Source organism: Aspergillus piperis (genome assembly GCF_003184755.1).
Source record: "Aspergillus piperis CBS 112811 unplaced genomic scaffold BO85scaffold_17, whole genome shotgun sequence".
In the NCBI taxonomy this organism is placed as follows: Eukaryota; Fungi; Ascomycota; class Eurotiomycetes; order Eurotiales; family Aspergillaceae; genus Aspergillus; species Aspergillus piperis.
The window spans coordinates 668,068-687,131 of NW_020291607.1; the positions used below are offsets into that span (position 1 = coordinate 668,068).

At 50.8% G+C, this 19,064-nt stretch overlaps 7 protein-coding genes across 7 annotated transcripts; 4 read left to right on the forward strand and 3 right to left on the reverse strand.

The window, feature by feature from the left end:
* Positions 1–4: 4 nt before the first annotated feature.
* Positions 5–909, reverse strand: BO85DRAFT_91767 (uncharacterized protein). The gene has a single exon (XM_025665786.1). It carries the CDS (start codon positions 780–782, stop codon positions 366–368), a length of 417 nt encoding a protein of 138 aa, XP_025512995.1. The 5' UTR covers positions 783–909; the 3' UTR covers positions 5–365.
* Positions 910–1,045: 136 nt separating this feature from the next.
* Positions 1,046–5,465, forward strand: BO85DRAFT_426652 (uncharacterized protein). The gene is made up of 6 exons (XM_025658125.1): positions 1,046–1,362; positions 1,455–1,471; positions 1,528–1,551; positions 1,611–2,023; positions 2,091–2,666; positions 3,016–5,465. The coding sequence occupies exons 1-6, from the start codon at positions 1,350–1,352 to the stop codon at positions 5,324–5,326; spliced, it is 3,354 nt and encodes a 1,117-aa protein (XP_025512996.1). The 5' UTR covers positions 1,046–1,349; the 3' UTR covers positions 5,327–5,465.
* A 21-nt stretch (positions 5,466–5,486) lies between these two features.
* BO85DRAFT_91793 (uncharacterized protein) lies at positions 5,487–6,956 on the reverse strand. Its single transcript, XM_025665787.1, has 2 exons — positions 6,696–6,956; positions 5,487–6,608 (listed from the first exon to the last, which is right to left on the reverse strand). Exons 1-2 carry the CDS (start codon positions 6,839–6,841, stop codon positions 5,648–5,650), a joined length of 1,107 nt encoding a protein of 368 aa, XP_025512997.1. The 5' UTR covers positions 6,842–6,956; the 3' UTR covers positions 5,487–5,647.
* Positions 6,957–7,458: 502 nt separating this feature from the next.
* BO85DRAFT_480056 (phosphatidylinositol-3-phosphatase YMR1) lies at positions 7,459–10,357 on the forward strand. Its single transcript, XM_025662984.1, has 3 exons — positions 7,459–7,689; positions 7,775–8,269; positions 8,326–10,357. Exons 1-3 carry the CDS (start codon positions 7,666–7,668, stop codon positions 10,081–10,083), a joined length of 2,277 nt encoding a protein of 758 aa, XP_025512998.1. The 5' UTR covers positions 7,459–7,665; the 3' UTR covers positions 10,084–10,357.
* A 344-nt stretch (positions 10,358–10,701) lies between these two features.
* Positions 10,702–12,002, forward strand: BO85DRAFT_490729 (40S ribosomal protein uS3; the record flags this gene model as incomplete). Its single annotated transcript, XM_025663671.1, has 3 exons — positions 10,702–10,855; positions 11,126–11,439; positions 11,670–12,002. The coding sequence occupies 3 exons, from the start codon at positions 10,702–10,704 to the stop codon at positions 12,000–12,002; spliced, it is 801 nt and encodes a 266-aa protein (XP_025512999.1).
* Positions 12,003–12,869: 867 nt separating this feature from the next.
* On the reverse strand, positions 12,870–15,531 carry BO85DRAFT_451984 (phenylalanine--tRNA ligase subunit beta). The gene is made up of 9 exons (XM_025660717.1): positions 15,272–15,531; positions 15,175–15,215; positions 15,093–15,112; positions 14,957–15,033; positions 14,771–14,900; positions 14,448–14,714; positions 14,149–14,390; positions 13,285–14,093; positions 12,870–13,226 (listed from the first exon to the last, which is right to left on the reverse strand). The coding sequence occupies exons 1-9, from the start codon at positions 15,322–15,324 to the stop codon at positions 13,063–13,065; spliced, it is 1,803 nt and encodes a 600-aa protein (XP_025513000.1). The 5' UTR covers positions 15,325–15,531; the 3' UTR covers positions 12,870–13,062.
* Positions 15,532–15,835: 304 nt separating this feature from the next.
* On the forward strand, positions 15,836–19,029 carry BO85DRAFT_522474 (protein phosphatase 2A structural subunit TPD3). The gene is made up of 9 exons (XM_025665262.1): positions 15,836–16,381; positions 16,455–16,560; positions 16,629–16,780; positions 16,841–17,332; positions 17,396–17,510; positions 17,560–17,704; positions 17,763–17,863; positions 17,918–18,255; positions 18,306–19,029. Exons 1-9 carry the CDS (start codon positions 16,319–16,321, stop codon positions 18,642–18,644), a joined length of 1,851 nt encoding a protein of 616 aa, XP_025513001.1. The 5' UTR covers positions 15,836–16,318; the 3' UTR covers positions 18,645–19,029.
* The last annotated feature ends 35 nt before the right edge of the window (positions 19,030–19,064 follow it).

Here is a 19,064-nt window from a genome sequence, read left to right on the forward strand (position 1 = left end):
TTGTAGAGAGGAAGTAGCTCGATTTGCCAGTATGTTTTCCGAGTCGTAGAAGAGGTCTCCATCGAAGCCGAACCGTTTTCAAATATCTATCACGCCGGGTTTTGGAGAAACAATCCTAAATGAAGCCGAGCACACGGTATGGCTTGTCCATCCCATCACTGGGTGCCAATTCTGGTAGAGCGGCTCAAAGAGGAGTTTCAACCTGCTCGGCGCCATCTGCTAGTCGACCGGGCTTCAAGGTCGCACAATGATTCATCTCTCATTGTAATTGTCCCCTGTGAGAAGACTGGCGGTTCCCTTTTGTTGATTTCCATGTATGAATATGTCTGCATGGGTTGTGTAACTTCTCTGACTGAACGCAGAATTTAAGACGCAATGTTCGAAGTCTTGACTTCCTGGTACTTGGACAAGACCTTCATCTCTGTGTTGCGTTCCTTGATCTTCTTGTCCATAGCTTTCTGCACTTCTTCGCGTTTCTTCTCGGCATCTTCCAGCTTTTGCCTCACTTCCCTGGCAGCTTCTTCTTGCGCCTTCAGGGCCGCTTCTGGTGTCGGATATTCCTGGCGTAGTTGTTCAATCTGGGAGCGTATTTCGTCTTCGTCGATGGGAGTGCAAGTAACTGGATGGTATTTGTGCGGCGGTAATGGTTCGCCCGGAATACGAATCTCAGGTAGCAGTTCGTGAATCGCAGTGGTGCGGACAGGGGAGTCCTGCGGGACCGCCTTGGCTGTGGGAGAAGGCGTCGGCTCAGAAGGCGGAGAGAGAGGGAGTTGTTGATCCATATTGATGTAGGCTGTTGAGAACGGGCGTTTACTGGACAACCATATACAAAAGTCGAGTTCAATAGGGTAGATTGTGCCAGAAGATAGTGAGATTTCGCAGGTTATTGGAAACTGAGGTGATGAGAGTTCTTGAATGTTCCTGGGATTTTGTCAGTTGCCATTACTGCCATCTTCCGGTTCACCGCCATTAATGGTCACCTGATCCGAGACGGTGCCCCGCAGCTCCATTTGTATTCCAATGAGCTTCCTTCACGGCTCGCAACAATAACTGGCTTGTCCTTACAGTTACTAGTACTTGGAGGCTGTCTATACTGCCGCTAAATATCCACCAAAGCGTTCATCTTTGCAAGCCTCGAACGTTAGCGCGTACGTGATCCTGATTAGATACGTTCGGGCGGTCAGTTCCTGCCGTCAGGGGGAAGCTCGCCGCCTTTGCTCCGGATGTGGGGGTTCGGGGAGGGCCTCGACCGGCAGCGCCTCTCAAGATGTCGTGAAGCTACCCGGTCACTCAAATAGATGAAAGACAGGTGATACAGGTCTGTTGAATTCGCTCCAGGCTTGCCAACCATGCAGGCCTTTGGTATGTTACCCATCCTATATCTCATTAAACAAATCGGGTCACCAGGTAGGATGACATGTCTTCTGGCAATTGCGCTAATGATGCAACTCTAGTCCCCAAGAACCGGAGAGTAAGTCGATCATGCTCGATCCATGGAAGTATTGAAGATGCCAACTCCAGGTGCAGCCTCGGTTTGAGTTAATACTCAGAGTAAGGACCATTGATCACATTGCAAATGACCTACCAACTAACTGCTATGATGGTTGTAGATCATTGACCTCAATAATGTTCCCCTCGTGAGCGGTACCGCTTTCGTCAAATGGCGCCTACCGTCATCTAGTGCGCCTGAACACCATGGTCACACAGATAAGGCGATCATCATAGATCATCGGGCATATTGGAACTATGAGAAGGTCCTGCAGGTCAGGCTCACCATTGACCGCAACCAGACTCTACACGAATGCGAGTTGTACTTCGAAGTCATCCAAGAGTTTGCGTCAGGGGGGAACAGTGAGAAGAACCTGCTAGGGAGGATCAGACTCAATCTTTCCGAATATGTGGATAAGAGTGATGATGACGAGGGCATCGTGCGAAGATACTTGATGCAGGATAGCAAGATCAACAGCACACTTAAAGTTGGTATAGCTACACGCCAGGTCGAAGGGGATCGGAACTACATTACGTATGTCATATACTATACTGGGATGCGCTGTAATAGTTTCGAGGAGCATGTTGCTGATGACATTCAGGCCGCCTCTCAAATCAGCCATGGTCTTTGGCGGAATCGCTGGGGTTGTATCCTCAGAACAGGGCGAACACGACGATCTGGGCCGGCTTCCCTCGATCAACACCCAGAGTCGCGAAGTGACAGATATGCAAGACATGTACCGCCGCACACTGGCCGCGTCTTGGAATTCGCGGGCGGACGATTTACCGGCCGACAAGCTGATCGAAGAACTGTTCTCCGGTGGCATTAGCTGGGCAGATGGGCATGATGCCCGTGCAGAGAAATCAGTCGAGAATCAGGCAGATCGACTGGCACCACATGGGCGCACAAGCGTAAGGCAAGCTTCAGCAGACAATCGATTGTCTCCTTCCAATTTTGAGAGGCGACCAAGGAGTTCTTCAAGCAATCATTATCGCAACGATGTGAAAGGAACAGACTTTGCCCCAGCCGCTGATCATACACGGAAAAGCGGAAGCATAGAACAGCAACTGTATGACAATCCCAGAGGCAAGGCTTGGAAGAATCGTAGTTCGGAATTTGAACTGTCCGAGTTCGATGTGCGCGAGGATTTGCGAAGTTGGGAGGTCATGAACAAGGAGTGATTCAGTATGGTGCTTTGTGGCGTTAAGCAGTCTCTTGGATAATACCCCTATGACTTTTACTCCGGCCTCTGTTCTTCAAAATATCTGCTTTCTCACTTATGGCACCAGAATGTTGGGGTAGATAACTGCCCATGTAAGCGTAGTCTCCGATAACCATATCGATAATCGAGGAACTGCTCGGGGTGGGTCCACATTGTGAGCTAATCCACTTATAGACTAGCGGATGGTTCAGATTGCATCAATCTGAGCTTCAACTTTCCATCCGGGCTTTTCTTAAACTCCGGTCTGGTGCATTTGGTGTTTCGTGGTCCATATGCTGTCTCGATCTTCCAACAGTGCAGCAAGTCTTTTAGGCTGCCGGCTGCTCCCAGAATGCAGAGCAAGCTTACTCCCTCCCTCCTTGCGCCGGCATAATGTATCTATCCGGTTCGAATCCACCGAAACTGATGCGAATCACGACGAGACGCCGCCGCAACACGTATCTTCGCGCCGTACCCCTGGCCACAACCGTCTCCAGCACCACCGACTCAAACGGAGACTGGGTAAAAAAGTACCCATTTCTGTGAGCTCGCTTGGAAATCCTGGTGAGGTAGTAGTGGTCAAGGATCGGCAACGCCGTCGACTACGCATAGCCAAGGATGAGCCGAAGGAGGTCACCGACGAAAATGCCCTTCCTCTCTTTCTGAGGGAAATCGACAATGACGATCAATTTGTTGATAGCGAGCTGCTCAAAACTCGTGTCGAAAGCTTCCGTCTCGATTATGAACCTTATCACAAGTTGCCCGTTGCCGATTGGACGGCGCTCCGAAACGAATTCCAGTCGTCATTTACCTACCGGCAGTTATTGGACTATATAATAGAATGGAAGGAGAATGAGTTGGACAGGGACGGAACACCAGAGACGACCCCCACACGCTGGACACCCGGAGTCTCCGAGTTTCTCGAAAGCAGTTATCTATCCCGAAAAGGTGTCGCCGATAGGGTTGCAGCGTCGCAAGGTCTCAAGGGGAAATTTCTACTGGCTGAAAGGATACTTCGTGACTGCTGGCATCTCGGAGTCCTTGATGAAGTTGGTCAACTAGATATACAGCTGCCGACGCATATACTGTCTTTGCTTCTCAGTTCTCAGCATTTCTCTTTCGAAGAATTGGCCAACATGCACGACGCAAAGATTGATGTGACGCATTCGCTTGGTCTTGTGAGGATCACAGGAATGCAACGTATCTGCGAATCAATCAGTGAGATTGTACACGATGCCATGGCTAGGGTTCGACAAGAAAGCATTGAATTGCCACCTGACGAAACGAAGACGAGAGTCAACAACCGCATCTACACTCCAGAGTTCCTCTCATGGGTGACCAAAACCTATAGAGTAGCATTCGAACAAAATACACCACATACGCCAAGCCAAATCTACTATCTTGCCGAAGACAAACAGGATGCAGATAATGCCCGTAGGGCCCTGCACCTTGCCTATTACAGTGGAACTGCTCCTGCTGTACCGTTCAGCACATACCTACCCTCAACTGAGCCAGCCAGTGTCCATGACATTGATCCTGAGAACAACACGTCATGGTTCGAGAGGCAGAAGCCGTGGTTCCGATGGGCCACACCAGCAACGCAGTCTGACGAGGTGAAGCCCTCGGACACGGTGATGTTCGATAACCATCAAACTCGGGTATCCGACGAGCTTTTCAAGCTACTTCGACAGAAATCATCCGTCACTCATCAGGCACATTCTGAGACCGGCGCCGACTTCCATGAATCCATCACGGCCGCAGTCGGCAAATGCCTCTTCCTACGCAAGCCATTCTTCGAAGAGAGCTCGGTCAACGCTTCTCAGCTCGGCAGAATGTCACTCCCAAGGACCTTCACCACCGACATCCCTCGCGCAGCGCAATTTCTCCGCACGCTCGCCCGTAAACCAGTGGACGAGCACCAACAAGCCTACCGCTTCCGACTCGTCCCATCAGCTCTTAATGCCAACGTCTTCCCCCAACTCGAGCTAGAAGTCACTGCCAAAACAAGCAGCACACCCGAAGATGCAACCCCCGACTTCTCCATGCGCAGCGCAAAACTTATCCTCTCCGAAAGCAACGTCGATTACCTCCTCCCCGAGAACGGACTTGACCTCCGCTTTACCCGCAAACTCACCCGGGAGCTCCTCCCCCAGTCCCAGGACAGCAACTCCTCCTCCCTCTCAAACATCCAGGAATCCCTCCGAAGCCTTTTCTCCCGCACCTCCACCACAGACGGAGAACTCCCTCTTCCCCCGTTCACACAAGTCACTCTCCCCCGCGATATCCTTCCCCAGGACGCCGCCGACAGCTCCGCAGAGTACATCTTCCTCCCCGTCAGCGATATCCGGGGAACTCGTATCCACAAGTACGATTTCCGTGGCCAGCAGCTCAATTATGCTTTTTACGAGAGCGGGCCGTTCAACCCGTACCGTACCACAGACTTGTTCCTGAACATGGACATGACGGACGGTTTTGCGTCGGCTGATTCCAACGTTGATGTTTCCTCCGAGAATGTGTCGCGGGATGCTGCTGCGTCCAAGGAAGAGTTCCACACGTTCTATAACACTGCTTGCGCCCTGGCTTTCGAGTTGGATAGAGCGAGGCGCTTGGGGGCTGTTTGGAATGATACTATCTGAGTTAAGCTGGCGGGAAGCAGTCTTCGATTGTATAAATAGATATTTATTTTGACGATATATGTACAGTATGATATAACTTGTAATTGGGAAGACTTTGCCCCTCTTTACTTTATTTTTTGTGTATTATATACCAGTAGCTAGGTACTATTCCTCATGGTTCCGGTGTTCTTCTGATGACGAAATATATTTCCGCCGCGGTCTTGAAAAGCCGATGCATAACACCCGAGAGTAGCAACATCTCTAGCGCCTAGTGCGCTTTATTAAAGAATTATAAAGACGCCTCTCTAGTATGTAGTACGAACCGATAATTGCTTTTTGAAATCAAATTCCAATAAAGTCGTAGAAATCATGAATCCCTCTCCGAAGACCATCCTCCCATGCCGCCGAATTCTCCTCAAGCTGCTCCGGGTCTATATCTCTTTTGCGCTGCTGAACCCACAACTCTATATCATAGATCTTGTCCGCACCTTTCCGCGGTGCCAAGATACCTTGAACACCAGCGCCAAAGAATCGCAAGGCATCATCGTATCCCAAATTCCAGCCATGGACGAAGCTTTGACGTTTATTCGAGCCCCAAGACTCCGAGTCTTGCGACAGAGCCTTCTCCTGGAACCGCGATCGTTCGGCTTTGGCTTGGTTGGTTTTCGCTCGGACCTCTGCTTCGGGTAGCGTCATTTGACTAGGTATTTGAACTTTACCGTTCGAAATGTCGCTCCTGAATTGAGGAATGTTGGTCTCGCAACCCGCGAAAACCCGTTTGTTGCATTGTGCCTGGTTGTCGTTGATGTATACAGGCAGAGATGCGTCAATGGCATTGGCTATTTGAATGATCTCCTCGTAGCATTCGCACATGTCTGGGGCAGGTTCGCATCCGGAGGATACGGAGAGTCCGACTACCCCGGACATAGAATGAAAGGTTATCTCTTGGGCAAGGAAAGCGACGCAGTCCCGAGCTATTGTTCGATCTTTGGCACTGGCACAGAGGTTTATACCGCTGGCGCTGGCTTGGAAGTCAATGAGGATGCCGATCCCGTGAAACCAACATTTTTCGATGAGATGCTTCACGGTGCTCCAGCATTGGTGATACACTTCTGCTGGATCACCTTCGAAGGATGTTCCCCGACTGAATACCGGTCCGAGAGAGTAGAAGCTCAATGGTAAGCGGAGGGTTCGGCAGTGCGCTACGTCCTTGAGCCAGGCAAGGTCATTGTCGGTCAATGCGGAGTGCCAGTGGGATTCCCATTTCTGTTTGGTTTGCTCGAGTCCGGTGGATGCTATGGATCTGGTCATGGCAGACTGCGGTTTAGTAACCTATAGGGGAGGGACCATGCGTGTGGGGGGAGCTTTCATTGTGTTTTCTAGTACCTACGTTTTGAGTAACTGTAGTTCATTGGTCTCGTCAGCACTATTGCGCGGACCGAGTACAAAGCAAGATCCCAGACTCGCTCCAAATTGCTGCCGGAAGCGGTATATGTCCTTATCCCTGGGCGGTATTGGGCAGTATAGTTCTGGCATATTCTCTTAGGTGGTTCGAAAATCAAAATGTTATATGAGATATTGTTGGTCAGGTGACAGGGATGTCTATGAGAAATAACAGATTGGATGTGGTATGAAATGGTATTATAGAACAAGGGTAAATAGTGACACTGCAATAAATCAGATGAAGAGCAATTGTTCCGCCAGCAGCATGATATGAGTAGTAGAGGACGATGAAGTGTTATGGGAGGCAGCACTTGACCCTGAAGATCAGATGAGTTTCCCAAAATGGCAACCCCTCACAAGCAATAGCTGCCCTAATGAGGGGAAACATTCATCAGACTCAGAGATTTCAGGGGGGTATGAATGGAGTGCCACGTAAAAATTCCTAGTGAAATCGGGAATTCTAGGGTGCAGGAGAGAACAGAAGTCAGAGGCTGAAAACATGGTGATGGGGGTTACAGAATAAAGAGAAACCGGAGTGACCAAACCATAGGAACCCCGGGCGGGACTGACGTAGTTGGCAGACTGGAGTCTGGCTTTAAGGCTTTTTTTTGGAGAAGTGATGGATGGATGGTTCACTTCCATTCGGACTAGCGAGGGGCTCCGCATTTGGCCGAGTGTCCGTGCTGCTGTTACTGCTGAAAATGTCGCCTGTCATCTTTCACTTCTAAGCCTCGTTCCTCTCCATTTACATATCGTGAACCGTTTTGATTTCTTGCGCTCTCCTCTTTCGTTTAATTTTTCTCGTTTCACGGGTCTGCAGCTCCAGTAGTCGCCGACCGTGCTGCAAGTCCGTGGTGCCCAATCGGTGTGTGTTCGTTCAGTCATGAATTTGATGCAGACCGAGTAACCGGCCAGGCATGGAGAGAACACGGGTTGCTAAGGTCAGTGCTATTTGAGTGCTTCAATCCAGCAGTAGAGCGCACCCACGATGAGATATCCCGACTAACGACTTCTGTGATGCTTCAGGTTGAAGATGTGACCTTGGCGCGCCGAGGCGAGCAAGTGGTCGGCACTCTCCACCTCACCCCTCACCATATTATCTTCTCCCACACTCCTCCTCCTCCTTCCTCCTCCACCGACGCGTCTCAGGCTCCGGGTCCTTCTAGTCGGCCCAAAGAGCTTTGGATCACATACCCCATAATCTCCTTGTGCACCTGCCGCCCCACCCCCGCCGCATCCCGCCAGCCGTCCTCCATTCGTCTCCGGTGCCGTGATTTCACCTTTGTCTGTTTCTATTTCACCACGGAGAGCAAGGCGCGTGATGTTTACGAAACCATCAAATGCTGGACCTGTAAAGTGGGCCGCATTGATAAGCTGTACGCTTTCTCATACCGCCCTCCCCCTCCTGAACAGAAATTCAATGGTTGGGAACTGTACAATCCTAGCAAAGAATGGGCTAGACAAGGCGTCGATCAGGCTGGTTCTGGATGGAGAATCTCTCAACTGAATACAGACTACGGGGTAAATTTCCACCGCAAATTACCCTGTGAATTGCTGTGTTGACTCTGACTTTCCAGTTTTCTGCCACCTATCCCGCCCTTTTACCGGTCCCCTCGGCCATTTCTGACAATACCCTTAATCACGCTGGAAAATATCGGTCCCGAGCGAGAGTGCCGGTTCTTACATATCTTCATCCGGTGAACAACTGCTCAATCACACGGAGCTCACAGCCTCTTGTCGGTGTGCGACAAAACCGCAGCATTCAAGACGAAGCGTTGCTAGCGGCCATCTTTTCAACCTCGCGCTCAGCGAGACCTCTTGCAAGCTTCACCCCGCCTGGCTTCGATTCGGATTCCTCCAACTCGACCCCAGGGAACGCCTCACGCAGTCATATGCTGGCTGATCTGACTGTCCCTGATGACTTGGAAGATGAGTTGCTGAGCCCTGTCCGCGAGAATCCGGAGGGAAAAGCCCAAGTTTATGGTGCCCAGCAGCACAATCTCATTGTTGATGCTCGTCCCACGGTCAATGCCTTCGCCATGCAAGCTGTTGGACTTGGATCGGAGAACATGGACAACTACAAATTTGCCACCAAGGCTTACCTTGGAATTGACAATATCCATGTGATGAGAGACTCGTTGAGCAAGGTGATTGATGCGCTCAAGGATTCGGATGTAACCCCACTGGGCCCAAATAAAGACCAGCTTGCACGGAGTGGATGGCTAAAGCACATTTCCGGCATCCTAGACGGTGCTCGGTTGATCGCTCGGCAGGTTGGTCTCCAGCATTCGCACGTATTGATTCACTGTTCCGATGGATGGGATCGTACGAGTCAGTTGAGTGCACTGAGCCAGATCTGCCTCGATCCTTACTATAGGACGATGGAAGGCTTTATGGTACTGGTGGAGAAAGATTGGCTATCCTTCGGTCACATGTTCCGACACAGATCAGGACACCTGAACAGTGAGAAGTGGTTCCAAATCGAGAACGAGCGGATTGGGGGTGATTCCAACCGTGGGTTTGGCGAAGGTGGTGGTGCAGGCAGGGCTCTTGAGAATGCGTTCTTAAGCGCCAAAGGATTCTTTAATAGAGATAACAACAGCCGCGACGCAATTGGAGAATCAGATGGGGAGATGCAAAGCTACGACGCAGAAAATCTGAAGAAGCCTAACAATGCTATACCCCGAACCGCCGCCGCCGAAAAGGAGGTTACCAAGGTGAAGGAGACGAGTCCAGTCTTCCATCAGTTCCTTGATGCAACGTATCAGTTGCTATACCAATATCCTACCCGATTCGAATTTAACGAGCGGTTCCTGCGCCGTCTGTTATACCACCTCTATTCATGCCAATTTGGAACCTTTCTTTTCAACAGTGAGAAAGAACGCGCAGATTGGAATGCGAAGGAACGAACTCGAAGCGTGTGGGACTACTTTCTGGCGCGGAGGGAGCAGTTTACCAATCCACAGTACGAACCTCAGATCGACGACCACAAGCGTGGACAGGAGCGACTGATCTTCCCCCGAATCAACGAGGTCAGATGGTGGAGTGAGTCGTTTGGTCGCACCGATGCGGAGATGAACGGCGTGCGGTCCTCTGGTTCTAGGCCACCCATTGGGCGTGATGCGACTAGTACTCAGCCATCACCAGTGTTGACCGGAATCGAAACCGCTAATCATTCTCTCGGCGCTGGATCGTCTGGGAAAGATACTTTAAATGCAGCCTCCACTGGAATGGCGGCAGTAACTGCGGGAATCTCGAATCTAGCCTTCCCTAAGAGCAAAGAGGACGGGCAGGATCCTAAGAGCTTGAATCGGATGGAGGTGGAGATGCAGTAGCCCACGCAACGAAACCTTTGAATATGTGGTTACGAGGCAGTGGATCAGGGTGAACGATCTGGGTATGCCTAGCTCGAGCAAGAAATTTCGTATCATCTCTGCGACGTATGCTTGTGGATTTAGTGCGGGCTTGGGACGTTGCATCTCCGGGGAAGTAGAGTACAGTTTACAGTCAGACAGAGAGACAGAGAGAAGATTATGATTCAATGAATACAAAAGAGCGGGAACCAGCAGAATGCATACAGATGCTGGAATCGGGATATGGGCTTTGAGTATTAGTTTCAGTTTGTGATCTTGGATTGAAGTCCATAGCTACTGTAACTAGAACTAGAAAACAATCAGAGTTAATGCCTGAACCCCTGAAATCTGAGGCAGAAAGCGGGATTGTAGACTAGGGGCTTGGCGGCCCAAAGCGGGAAGGTGCCCGCCGAACAGCAAGCGAGGTTGAGCCCTAGCACAGAAGGGCCAGCAGAAGCCCTAAAGGCAAAAACTGCCCACTAACGCCGGCTCTCTCAAAACTGACTTGACCGCCGCCGCCCATTTCGCCCTCGCACGACACACCCCCAACCTACGCCCTCGGCCGTTTCTTCGCCAATTCAATAAAACAGAAACGCAATCATGGCTGCTGTCCAGGGAGCTATTTCGAAGCGCCGCAAGTTCGTCGCCGACGGTGTCTTCTATGCCGAGCTGAACGAGTTCTTCCAGCGCGAGCTGGCTGAGGAGGGATACTCCGGCGTCGAAGTCCGTGTCACTCCCACCGTCACCGACATCAGTACGTCCGCCCGATATTTCATTTTGCATTTGATTTCAGACCCTATGTGTTATGTTGGAAAAAACCGAAATTTGGGAGATTTGAAGAATCGACGGGGGACGAATGAATGGTTCATCCGGGAGGAGCAAAAGGAAAAAGTGATCGGAATACGGCCGGGAATATTTCAACCAACAACTGGAAATGTTTGGGGAATTGGAGACGATTTTCATATATGCAAAAGAAGATGGATTATATGTGCCAGTTGCTAACGGATGCTCTTTTCCTTTACAGTCATCCGTGCCACCCACACCCAGGAGGTTCTCGGTGAGCAGGGCCGCCGCATCCGCGAGCTCACCTCCCTCATCCAGAAGCGCTTCAAGTTCCCCGAGAACTCCGTTTCCCTCTATGCCGCCAAGGTACAGAACCGCGGTCTCTCCGCCGTCGCTCAGTGCGAGTCCCTCCGCTACAAGCTCCTCAACGGTCTGGCCGTCCGCCGTGCTTGCTACGGTGTCCTCCGTTTCATCATGGAGAGCGGTGCCAAGGGTTGCGAGGTTGTCGTCTCCGGAAAGCTCCGTGCTGCCCGTGCCAAGTCCATGAAGTTCACTGTACGTCTATCAAAAAGGATTGATTTTCATTTCTCGAATGGTCGGATTGGTCCCGAATCAGTGGTGGAATTTGCGCATATCCAACGACAACATTATCAACTCTACGATCTGCGAAAACGAAGCAACTGTGCAAGGACCGAACCGAAGATCCACCCCACCATTCGAAGAACCAGTCCATCATATGCATGACATAAAGCACCAGCAAAACTAACAATCATTCTTCCAAATAGGACGGTTTCATGATCCACTCCGGTCAGCCCGCCAAGGAATTCATCGACAGCGCCACCCGCCACGTTCTCCTCCGCCAGGGTGTCCTCGGTATCAAGGTCAAGATCATGCGCGGTTCCGACCCCGAGGGCAAGGCCGGTCCCCAGAAGACTCTCCCCGATGCCGTCACCATCATCGAGCCCAAGGAGGAGCAGCCCGTCCTGCAGCCCATGAGCCAGGACTACGGCGCCAAGGCTCTTGCCGCTCAGCAGGCCGCTGAGCAGCAGCGTCTGGCTGAGCAGCAGGCCACCGAGGCCCAGGAGGGTGCCGGTGCCGAGGCTTACGCCCAGGAGTAAAGAAAAAAAAATCATATCCCAAACAAAAGAAATTTCATTTGGTTTTTTTTTTTCTTCTCCATTAGGCCCTGCTTCTCTTCTTCCCTGTTCTCGAATATCATCTTCATTACCTAGTCTCCTGTCCCGCCCATTAACCTAACCTAACCTAACCTAACTCTCAAACCTCTTTCCTATATCTCTTACCTATGACGCATCCAAATAAACAACTACTTTGATGACCTCTAAGCTGTTTATCCAACTCCCGGCTCTCTCTCTCTCTCTCTTCCTATCATAAATGATTGGGGGAAGGATAGTTACGAGACGCCCTTCTGTGGTTGTACTTGTTTTTCCTGTCTAGTGGAGACTCTAGGCGGAAATGGGAATGAGAAAAGATGGAAAGGTTGATGAGTTGAATTGTTCTTCCTATTCTCATTGGCTTACGTCATAGGCTGGGTTCTGGGTAGGACCTGGAATCTTAAAGTAGTACGTACTAGTACCTAGGCACGTGGGGAAAAGAGATTGTTTTGGTCTGCTGGTATTGAATTTGTGTCTGTTCTTTCGTAGGATTGTGTAGTCTTGTGAAGTTACTGGTATACGTAGTTGGTTCCCTGCATACTATGGTTTATGTATATATATTTTCGGTTAGTACTAACTGAACTAAGTGTGACATCTTGTTTTTTTTTTTTTAGGTTTGCCCCATAAGCCTAGTACTACTATAAGAAGTTACCACTGTAGTCTTACAGCAGGAAGAGTTAGTATGAGGTTCAATGGGCTTGAACTAGTTAAGTACTAACTATTACCAGACCAAGGAAAGATATAGTACTCCTACTACCAAGATTTACTGCAGCCGAGCCGAAGGAGTGATGGCGGAGCTTTCAACACCTGCTGTACTATATATCATGAGTATTATTGAAACACACTAAACTGTGATAGACTACTACTTTTGGCTTCTGACAGTTCTCGTTCCTGGTGACGATGACATCAAGAAGTAACAATAATATAAATCAATCATGGCATCAGCTATTTTTCTATGTAACATCTATCGTCTACGCATGACTTTGCTTTGACCTCACGCCGTCGCTTACAGGAAAGCTTCGACGTTGATCTCCAGAGTGCTGACGGGGTACTTCAACTCGTAGTTCTCCAACACCGTCGGGTGCAGGATACCGAAGGCACCGATGACGTGCTCCTTGCCAGCTATGCGCACGTGGACGGAGGCGGCGTGTCCGGGGAAGTAGGTGGGTTCTAAGGCGTCCAGTTAGTGACCTGTATATCTCGGAATGTCTAATTGCTTCTGACTTACCGTCCAACTCCTCAATCCAGTACTGAGAGTCAGCCATGGCGGAGTTCTCAAGGCCCTCCTCGCCAGTGATGAAAGCGCTCTTGAGCATGGCCATGACACGGTCCAGGAGACCGTGGACAACCTCGAAACCACTCGTCTTGCCGTACCAGGCAGCAGCGAAGTGCCTCTCGTTACGACTCTTACGCTCCAGAGACAGGTCCTTGAAAGCAACATCGCTGACTTCGAAGACCTTCATGGGCACAGCGTGATGCTTGTTCTCACGGATGGTCTTGAGCAGACCGGGCAGCAGGCTTGTGCGGACAACCTGGAACTCAGTGGTCTTGGGGTTGGCCAGCTTGACGGCGGTGTTTCCGTCGTCCTTGCGGTTGAGCCAAGCGAAGTTCTCGTCGTGCGAGCACAGAATCAGGGGCAGCACCTCAGACCAGCCGGCCATGGCAGCCTCCATGCGCACAATATCGGTAAGCTTGTTGATGGGGAGGGGTTGAGCAATGGTACCGGACTTGCTGGGGAAAGACCGGGGAAGGTTGTTGAAGCCATAAGCGATGGCGACATCCTCCATGATGTCGGCTTGGTGGAGAACGTCGGCTCTCGTCGGAGGGATAAACACATCAATCAGATCCTTGGAAGCGGTAGAGGGCTTCGCATCGTAAGCCATCTTCTTCAGGAGAGTGCAAATCTCTTCGGGGGAGAGCTCCAGGCCGCAGCACTGGTTGAGGTAGGAGACCTCGGCCTGAGTCGTACGGGGCGCAATGTCGGGGACGACTCTAGTCTCGTTGTTGTGATCGGAGATCACCTTAACAGGCTCAATCCTATTCGTCCAGTGAGCAGGGGTTTATTATTAGAACCGAGAGGAAGCGGGCTTACGTGAAAGGCTCGGAGGTGTATTGAGAGAACATGGACACAATGATCCGGTTAACAATCTCAACCTTCGTCTTGTCAAGGGCAGTGATCTCGATGAAGACGTTCTTGGTGTCCAGGGTGATCTTGGAGTGATCGCCGTTGATGATAGGAGGAAGAGAGCAGACGGTTCTCTTGGAGTCGTAGATCACGGGGTAAACGGGGGAGTCGCGGATGATGTGGAGGTACTTGCCCAGGTGCTTGTCTTTCTGTTACATAGTAAGCACCTAGTTTATTCGTCTCGTCAGACACCTGTGGGGCCATACCTCGTAGAAAGCCATCAACTCCTCGCCGTTCATTTCTTTCGTCTGGTTGAGAGGGACAAACTTGATGTCCTTCGGGGGAAGGGCCTCGTATGTGAAAGGGCCCTGGATGGTGTCCAGATCGTGGGTACCGATGGAAACAAGGGTTCTTTGCCTGGCGAGGTTCTGGTGGAGCTTGTCTTGCAGGGCAATGAAGGATTCGTAACGCGCTTGGTCGAACTTGATATTGCGGAGAATGGCACCGGAGACGAGGGGGCGGATCTTCATAGTCTACGCTCATGTATTAGTTTCACTCATGTTGAGCCAGATTTTCGGTGGTAACATACGTCCTCCTTGACGATGATGGTCTGGAGTTCACCATTGGCAGGCTCGACCAGCTTGTAGTTGGGGAGAGGCTGACGGCCCAGGAAGATGTTGAGCATGAGGGCGATACCCTCGAAGCACAGCAGGTCATATCTAGATACCTTTCAGTATGTGTATTTTGGATCATTAGAGTTATCGCGGGTGCGTACCGGTTGGCGGGGATCTCGATCTTGAGCTGCGGGGGTTCCTGCTTGCCGTTCACGATCGGTCTGTCCGAGTTGGTGGTCTAGGTTTGAGTTAATACTGTGACTCTCAAGAGGCGAGAACGATCGGAGGAGAATTTACGTCTTCATCGAGTTCAATTCCTGTGGAAAAGTAGCAGTTAGCGCATTGCCCCGCCAATCCCGGTTCAGAATGTCCGACGTACCGAATTCGAAGCACAGCTCGTCGAACTCCTCGGTGGTATAACTAGGGAGGTTGGTCAGTATGAAGAAAGAGTATCCAAGGGGATAAATTGCGCATACTCCCGACCGAGCGCCTTGAAAAGCGCCTCCTTGTCAACGGAGATGGTAGGCATGGTGATGAGCGGGGGAGATTCAAGACAGGGCAATAAGAAAAGTTAAGAGGGAGAAGATAACCAACAGACTGCCTCAGGAGAAGGATAGTCTGTGTAAGTCCCACCACGAGGTCAACCGCAAGTAATCAGCGGGAGGGGGAAAGAGGACGGGCAACAAGAGCGCTGGGCTTCAATCGGACAGTATGCCACCGTTTGGGTAACTCTACAGTTAGTCTAGTCGGAGTCATAAAGTCTTTTGTTCCCCGTTGGGGCTTGACCCTCTGTGAGGGCGGCGGGCAAAGCCACTGAAAGCGCACCGCCACAGGACCATCACCCCTCCTTTTTTTTCTTGCTTGGAGGTTCGAACCTCACCGGACTCGGGCTTCCGTACGGGACAGTACACCGCCTGCTTGCGCTCTCCCCTTCACCAGCCACAGTCCGGCCTCCAACAAGTCCAAAGCAACCTCTCCAGCAAGCCCATCTCGTCACCTTCGCAATTCCCCCCCTCCTCCACGGATTAGCTTGATATCACCGCTCACAAGTCTTCCATTCTAACCCCTGTCGCACCATATACGGGGGCCTTCTATCTTTCACGATTATCTGAGATTGGACCTTATTCCCTGTTTGGTCCCGGTCCAATTGTCGAGGTATGATGATACTGATGTTCTTGCTGCTGCTGTTGTTGCTCAAGTGTCCTGCGGCGGCCCAAACCCCACGAAACCTCGCTCCGGGGTTCTCAACTCACCCTCTACTATCTCCCTCTCCCTCCCACCACACTTCCCCCCCGCTAACTCAATACCTTTTCACCTCTGTATAGGTTCTTAGCATCCTCCTTCCTCTTCACGATATCCCCGCCCCCCTTTTGCCGGATTGCCTTTCTTCCTAGGAAATATTCGTCGTGTTCGCGTGCGAGCGGGTCGGATCGTAGCCTGAACGAGGACTTGGACCGGTCACATCCTTGCCTCTCTGCGTATTTCCCTAACATTCAACCTCACACTCATACATCATTTTCGCAATGGAGGGCCAAGGAGAGAACGACGAGCTTTACCCTATCGCCGTCCTTATTGATGAGTTGAAGGTATAGTTGCCCTCGTGGTCATCCTATCCCTGACGCACGAACATCGGCAGTCCTGATCCTGAGAATGTCACAGCATGACGATGTACTCCTCCGCCTCAATGCCATCCACCGTCTGTCTACTATCGCTTTGGCCTTAGGGCCCGAGCGGACCCGGGAAGAACTTATCCCTTTCCTTGATGGTTAGTACCGTCAACGCAAGAAGGATAGCTTTCTGGTCAAAATGTTTTCCCTAACTCTTGCGCCATAGATTCCGTCGAGGATGAAGATGAGGTTTTGACTGCACTGAGTGAAGAGCTGGGTAATTTCATAGAGTATGTCGGGGGTCCGGAGTACGGGCATGTACTCCTCTCTCCGCTCGAGAACTTGGCTGCTATTGAAGAGCCTCTGGTCAGAGAAAAGGTTAAAGAGTCGCAACCGTTTCCTTGTGGTACTCTCCCTTTGTGCTGACATTGTTTCCAGGCTGTGGAATCCCTCAATAAGATCGGCGAGCAGTTGTCCGAGAAGCAGATCGAAGAGAATTTCATCCCGATGGTTCTACGCCTGTCGAAAGCCGACTGGTTCACCTCGAAGGTTTCCGCGACCGGCCTGTACTGTGTTCCGTATAGGAAGGCTTCTCCCTCATCACAGCAGACCCTTCGGCAATACTATGGAGGCCTCGTACATGATGACACACCGATGGTGAGGAGACAGTCGGGCAACAACTTGGCGAAGTTTATCAAAGAATTGAATACCCAAATCGTTATTGAAGAGATGATACCCCTGTTTCAGCACCTTGCAACAGACGAGCAAGACAGTGTCCGCTTGCTTACAGTTGATGTTCTCATCTCGATCGCGGAAGAGATCCCCAAGGAGCAGCAGCCCAGCCATGGTGTTCTTTTGACCTCCTTGCGCAACCTGTTCGAGGATAAGAGTTGGAGAGTCAGGTACATGGTTGCCGATAGATATGAGAAGGTATCTTCTGTCCTAACGATGCTCCTTCCGCCGTGTGTTGTGCTTTTCTGACCTCGTTGGTAGATCGCTAAAGCTGTGCACGAAGAGGTCGTGACTCGTGATATGGTCCCCTCTTTTGTCAAGCTTCTGAAGGACACCGAAGCCGAAGTCCGTACTGCCATTGCTGGACAGATCCCAGGTATGATTCTCGTCTACTTTAGGCTCTTACAAAGGCTAACCGGCGTTAGGCTTCTGCAATCTGATTGACCGAGACACATTGCTCAACGAAATCATGACTAGCGTGGAAGACCTTGTTTCTGATCCATCTCAGCATGTGCGCGCCGCGCTTGGTACTCAGATCAGCGGTCTTGCACCGATACTCGGAAAGGAGGAGTCAGTACCACCGATTCGCAGACACCGATTAACCAATTTACTTACAAGTCATGTTCAGGACCATTGCGCACCTCCTCCCGATGTTTTTGCAGATGCTTAAGGACGAGTTCCCCGATGTCCGCCTTCATATCATCTCCAAGCTGGAATTGGTTAACAAAGGTGAGACGAACAACTCGCGCTCATTATGAAGAAAACATAATCTAATTGTTATAGTTATCGGCATCGATCTTCTCTCACAGTCACTTCTCCCAGCTATTGTGCAGCTGGCCGAAGACAAGCAATGGAGAGTGCGTCTCGCAATCATCGAATACATTCCCCTGCTTGCAAGCCAATTGGGAGTCAAGTTCTTCGACGAACAGCTCAGCGAGCTTTGCATGGGCTGGCTCGGTGATACAGTTTTCTCTATTCGTGAGGCTGCTACTCAAAATCTGAGGAAGCTGACGGAAGTGTTTGGTGTCGACTGGGCTAAGGGCTCTATCATCCCCAAGGTGATGGGGATGGGTCAACACACCAACTACCTGTACAGAATGACAACATGCTTTGCCATCTCCGTATGTTGATTGATCGTTCCTGCAGACGTTGCCCTGCTAACTTATTTCAGACTCTCGCACCCGTCGTTTCGCTGGACATCATCGAGAACTCAATTCTCCCCATCTTGGATCGACTTGTCTCGGATGAGATCCCCAACATCCGTTTCAATGTGGCCAAGTCTTATGCCGTGCTGATTGATACCCTGCGTCGCCTCCCCACAGAGGGAACCCTCACAGACCTGGAGAAGGCAGGTAAAACTGCCACACCATCCCCGCGGGGTCAGGACCTCATCCAGCAAAGAATCCTCCCCAGCTTGGAGAAGCTGCAGGAGGACGAAGACGTTGATGTTCGGTATTTCGCAACGACTGCCGCAGGCGGCCACGAGGAAGTCATGCAGACTTCACCGTAGGCTACTTTCCCAACTCGGCGTAGGCCAGCACCTGCCTGTTGATGCAAAGCACCTTGGGTGTGAGTGGGAATGATATCAACGGCACTCGCACTAATTTGGGTGGAATTCAGTTTTGTCAAACTTAGAAATAGTCAGAGCGTCTGACTGGTACGAAATGCTCATGGCGTTCTAATTGTAGATTCTTTTGGTCCACGATCAACCCTCCTGCAAAATATTCTCTCTTATGTTTCCCAAAAATGTAATCGCAAATGTGTAGCACGCAAGTGCTACTTCACGAGATTAGCTGATTAGAAGCAGCAAGCAACTTGGTACTAGATCCCATTCAGTATCATGTGATCCCGAGGGCCTAGGATGCGCTACTTCCGTAAAGCCGTCGGTGTAAGCCAGGCATCCGTCTATTTAATCTTTAGTCCACCTGTG

Bases quoted from the DNA above. Each gene is read 5' to 3' on its own strand.
- BO85DRAFT_91767 (XM_025665786.1), bottom strand. From the start codon at position 782: ATGGATCAACAACTCCCTCTCTCTCCGCCTTCTGAGCCGACGCCTTCT.
- BO85DRAFT_426652 (XM_025658125.1), top strand. The intron at 2,024-2,090 runs GTATGTCATATA...GATGACATTCAG, and splicing joins GGGGATCGGAACTACATTAC to GCCGCCTCTCAAATCAGCCA. The intron at 2,667-3,015 runs GTGATTCAGTAT...CAGTGCAGCAAG, and splicing joins TGGGAGGTCATGAACAAGGA to TCTTTTAGGCTGCCGGCTGC.
- BO85DRAFT_91793 (XM_025665787.1), bottom strand. From the start codon at position 6,841: ATGCCAGAACTATACTGCCCAATACCGCCCAGGGATAAGGACATATAC. The intron at 6,609-6,695 runs GTAGGTACTAGA...TGCCATGACCAG, and splicing joins GAACTACAGTTACTCAAAAC to ATCCATAGCATCCACCGGAC.
- BO85DRAFT_480056 (XM_025662984.1), top strand. From the start codon at position 7,666: ATGGAGAGAACACGGGTTGCTAAG. The intron at 7,690-7,774 runs GTCAGTGCTATT...GTGATGCTTCAG, and splicing joins AGAGAACACGGGTTGCTAAG to GTTGAAGATGTGACCTTGGC. The intron at 8,270-8,325 runs GTAAATTTCCAC...CTGACTTTCCAG, and splicing joins AACTGAATACAGACTACGGG to TTTTCTGCCACCTATCCCGC.
- BO85DRAFT_451984 (XM_025660717.1), bottom strand. From the start codon at position 15,324: ATGCCTACCATCTCCGTTGACAAGGAGGCGCTTTTCAAGGCGCTCGGT. The intron at 15,216-15,271 runs GTATGCGCAATT...CAACCTCCCTAG, and splicing joins TTCAAGGCGCTCGGTCGGGA to TTATACCACCGAGGAGTTCG. The intron at 13,227-13,284 runs GTAAGTCAGAAG...TGGACGCCTTAG, and splicing joins CTGGATTGAGGAGTTGGACG to AACCCACCTACTTCCCCGGA.
- BO85DRAFT_522474 (XM_025665262.1), top strand. From the start codon at position 16,319: ATGGAGGGCCAAGGAGAGAACGACGAGCTTTACCCTATCGCCGTCCTT. The intron at 17,511-17,559 runs GTATGATTCTCG...AACCGGCGTTAG, and splicing joins CATTGCTGGACAGATCCCAG to GCTTCTGCAATCTGATTGAC. The intron at 17,705-17,762 runs GTCAGTACCACC...AGTCATGTTCAG, and splicing joins CCGATACTCGGAAAGGAGGA to GACCATTGCGCACCTCCTCC.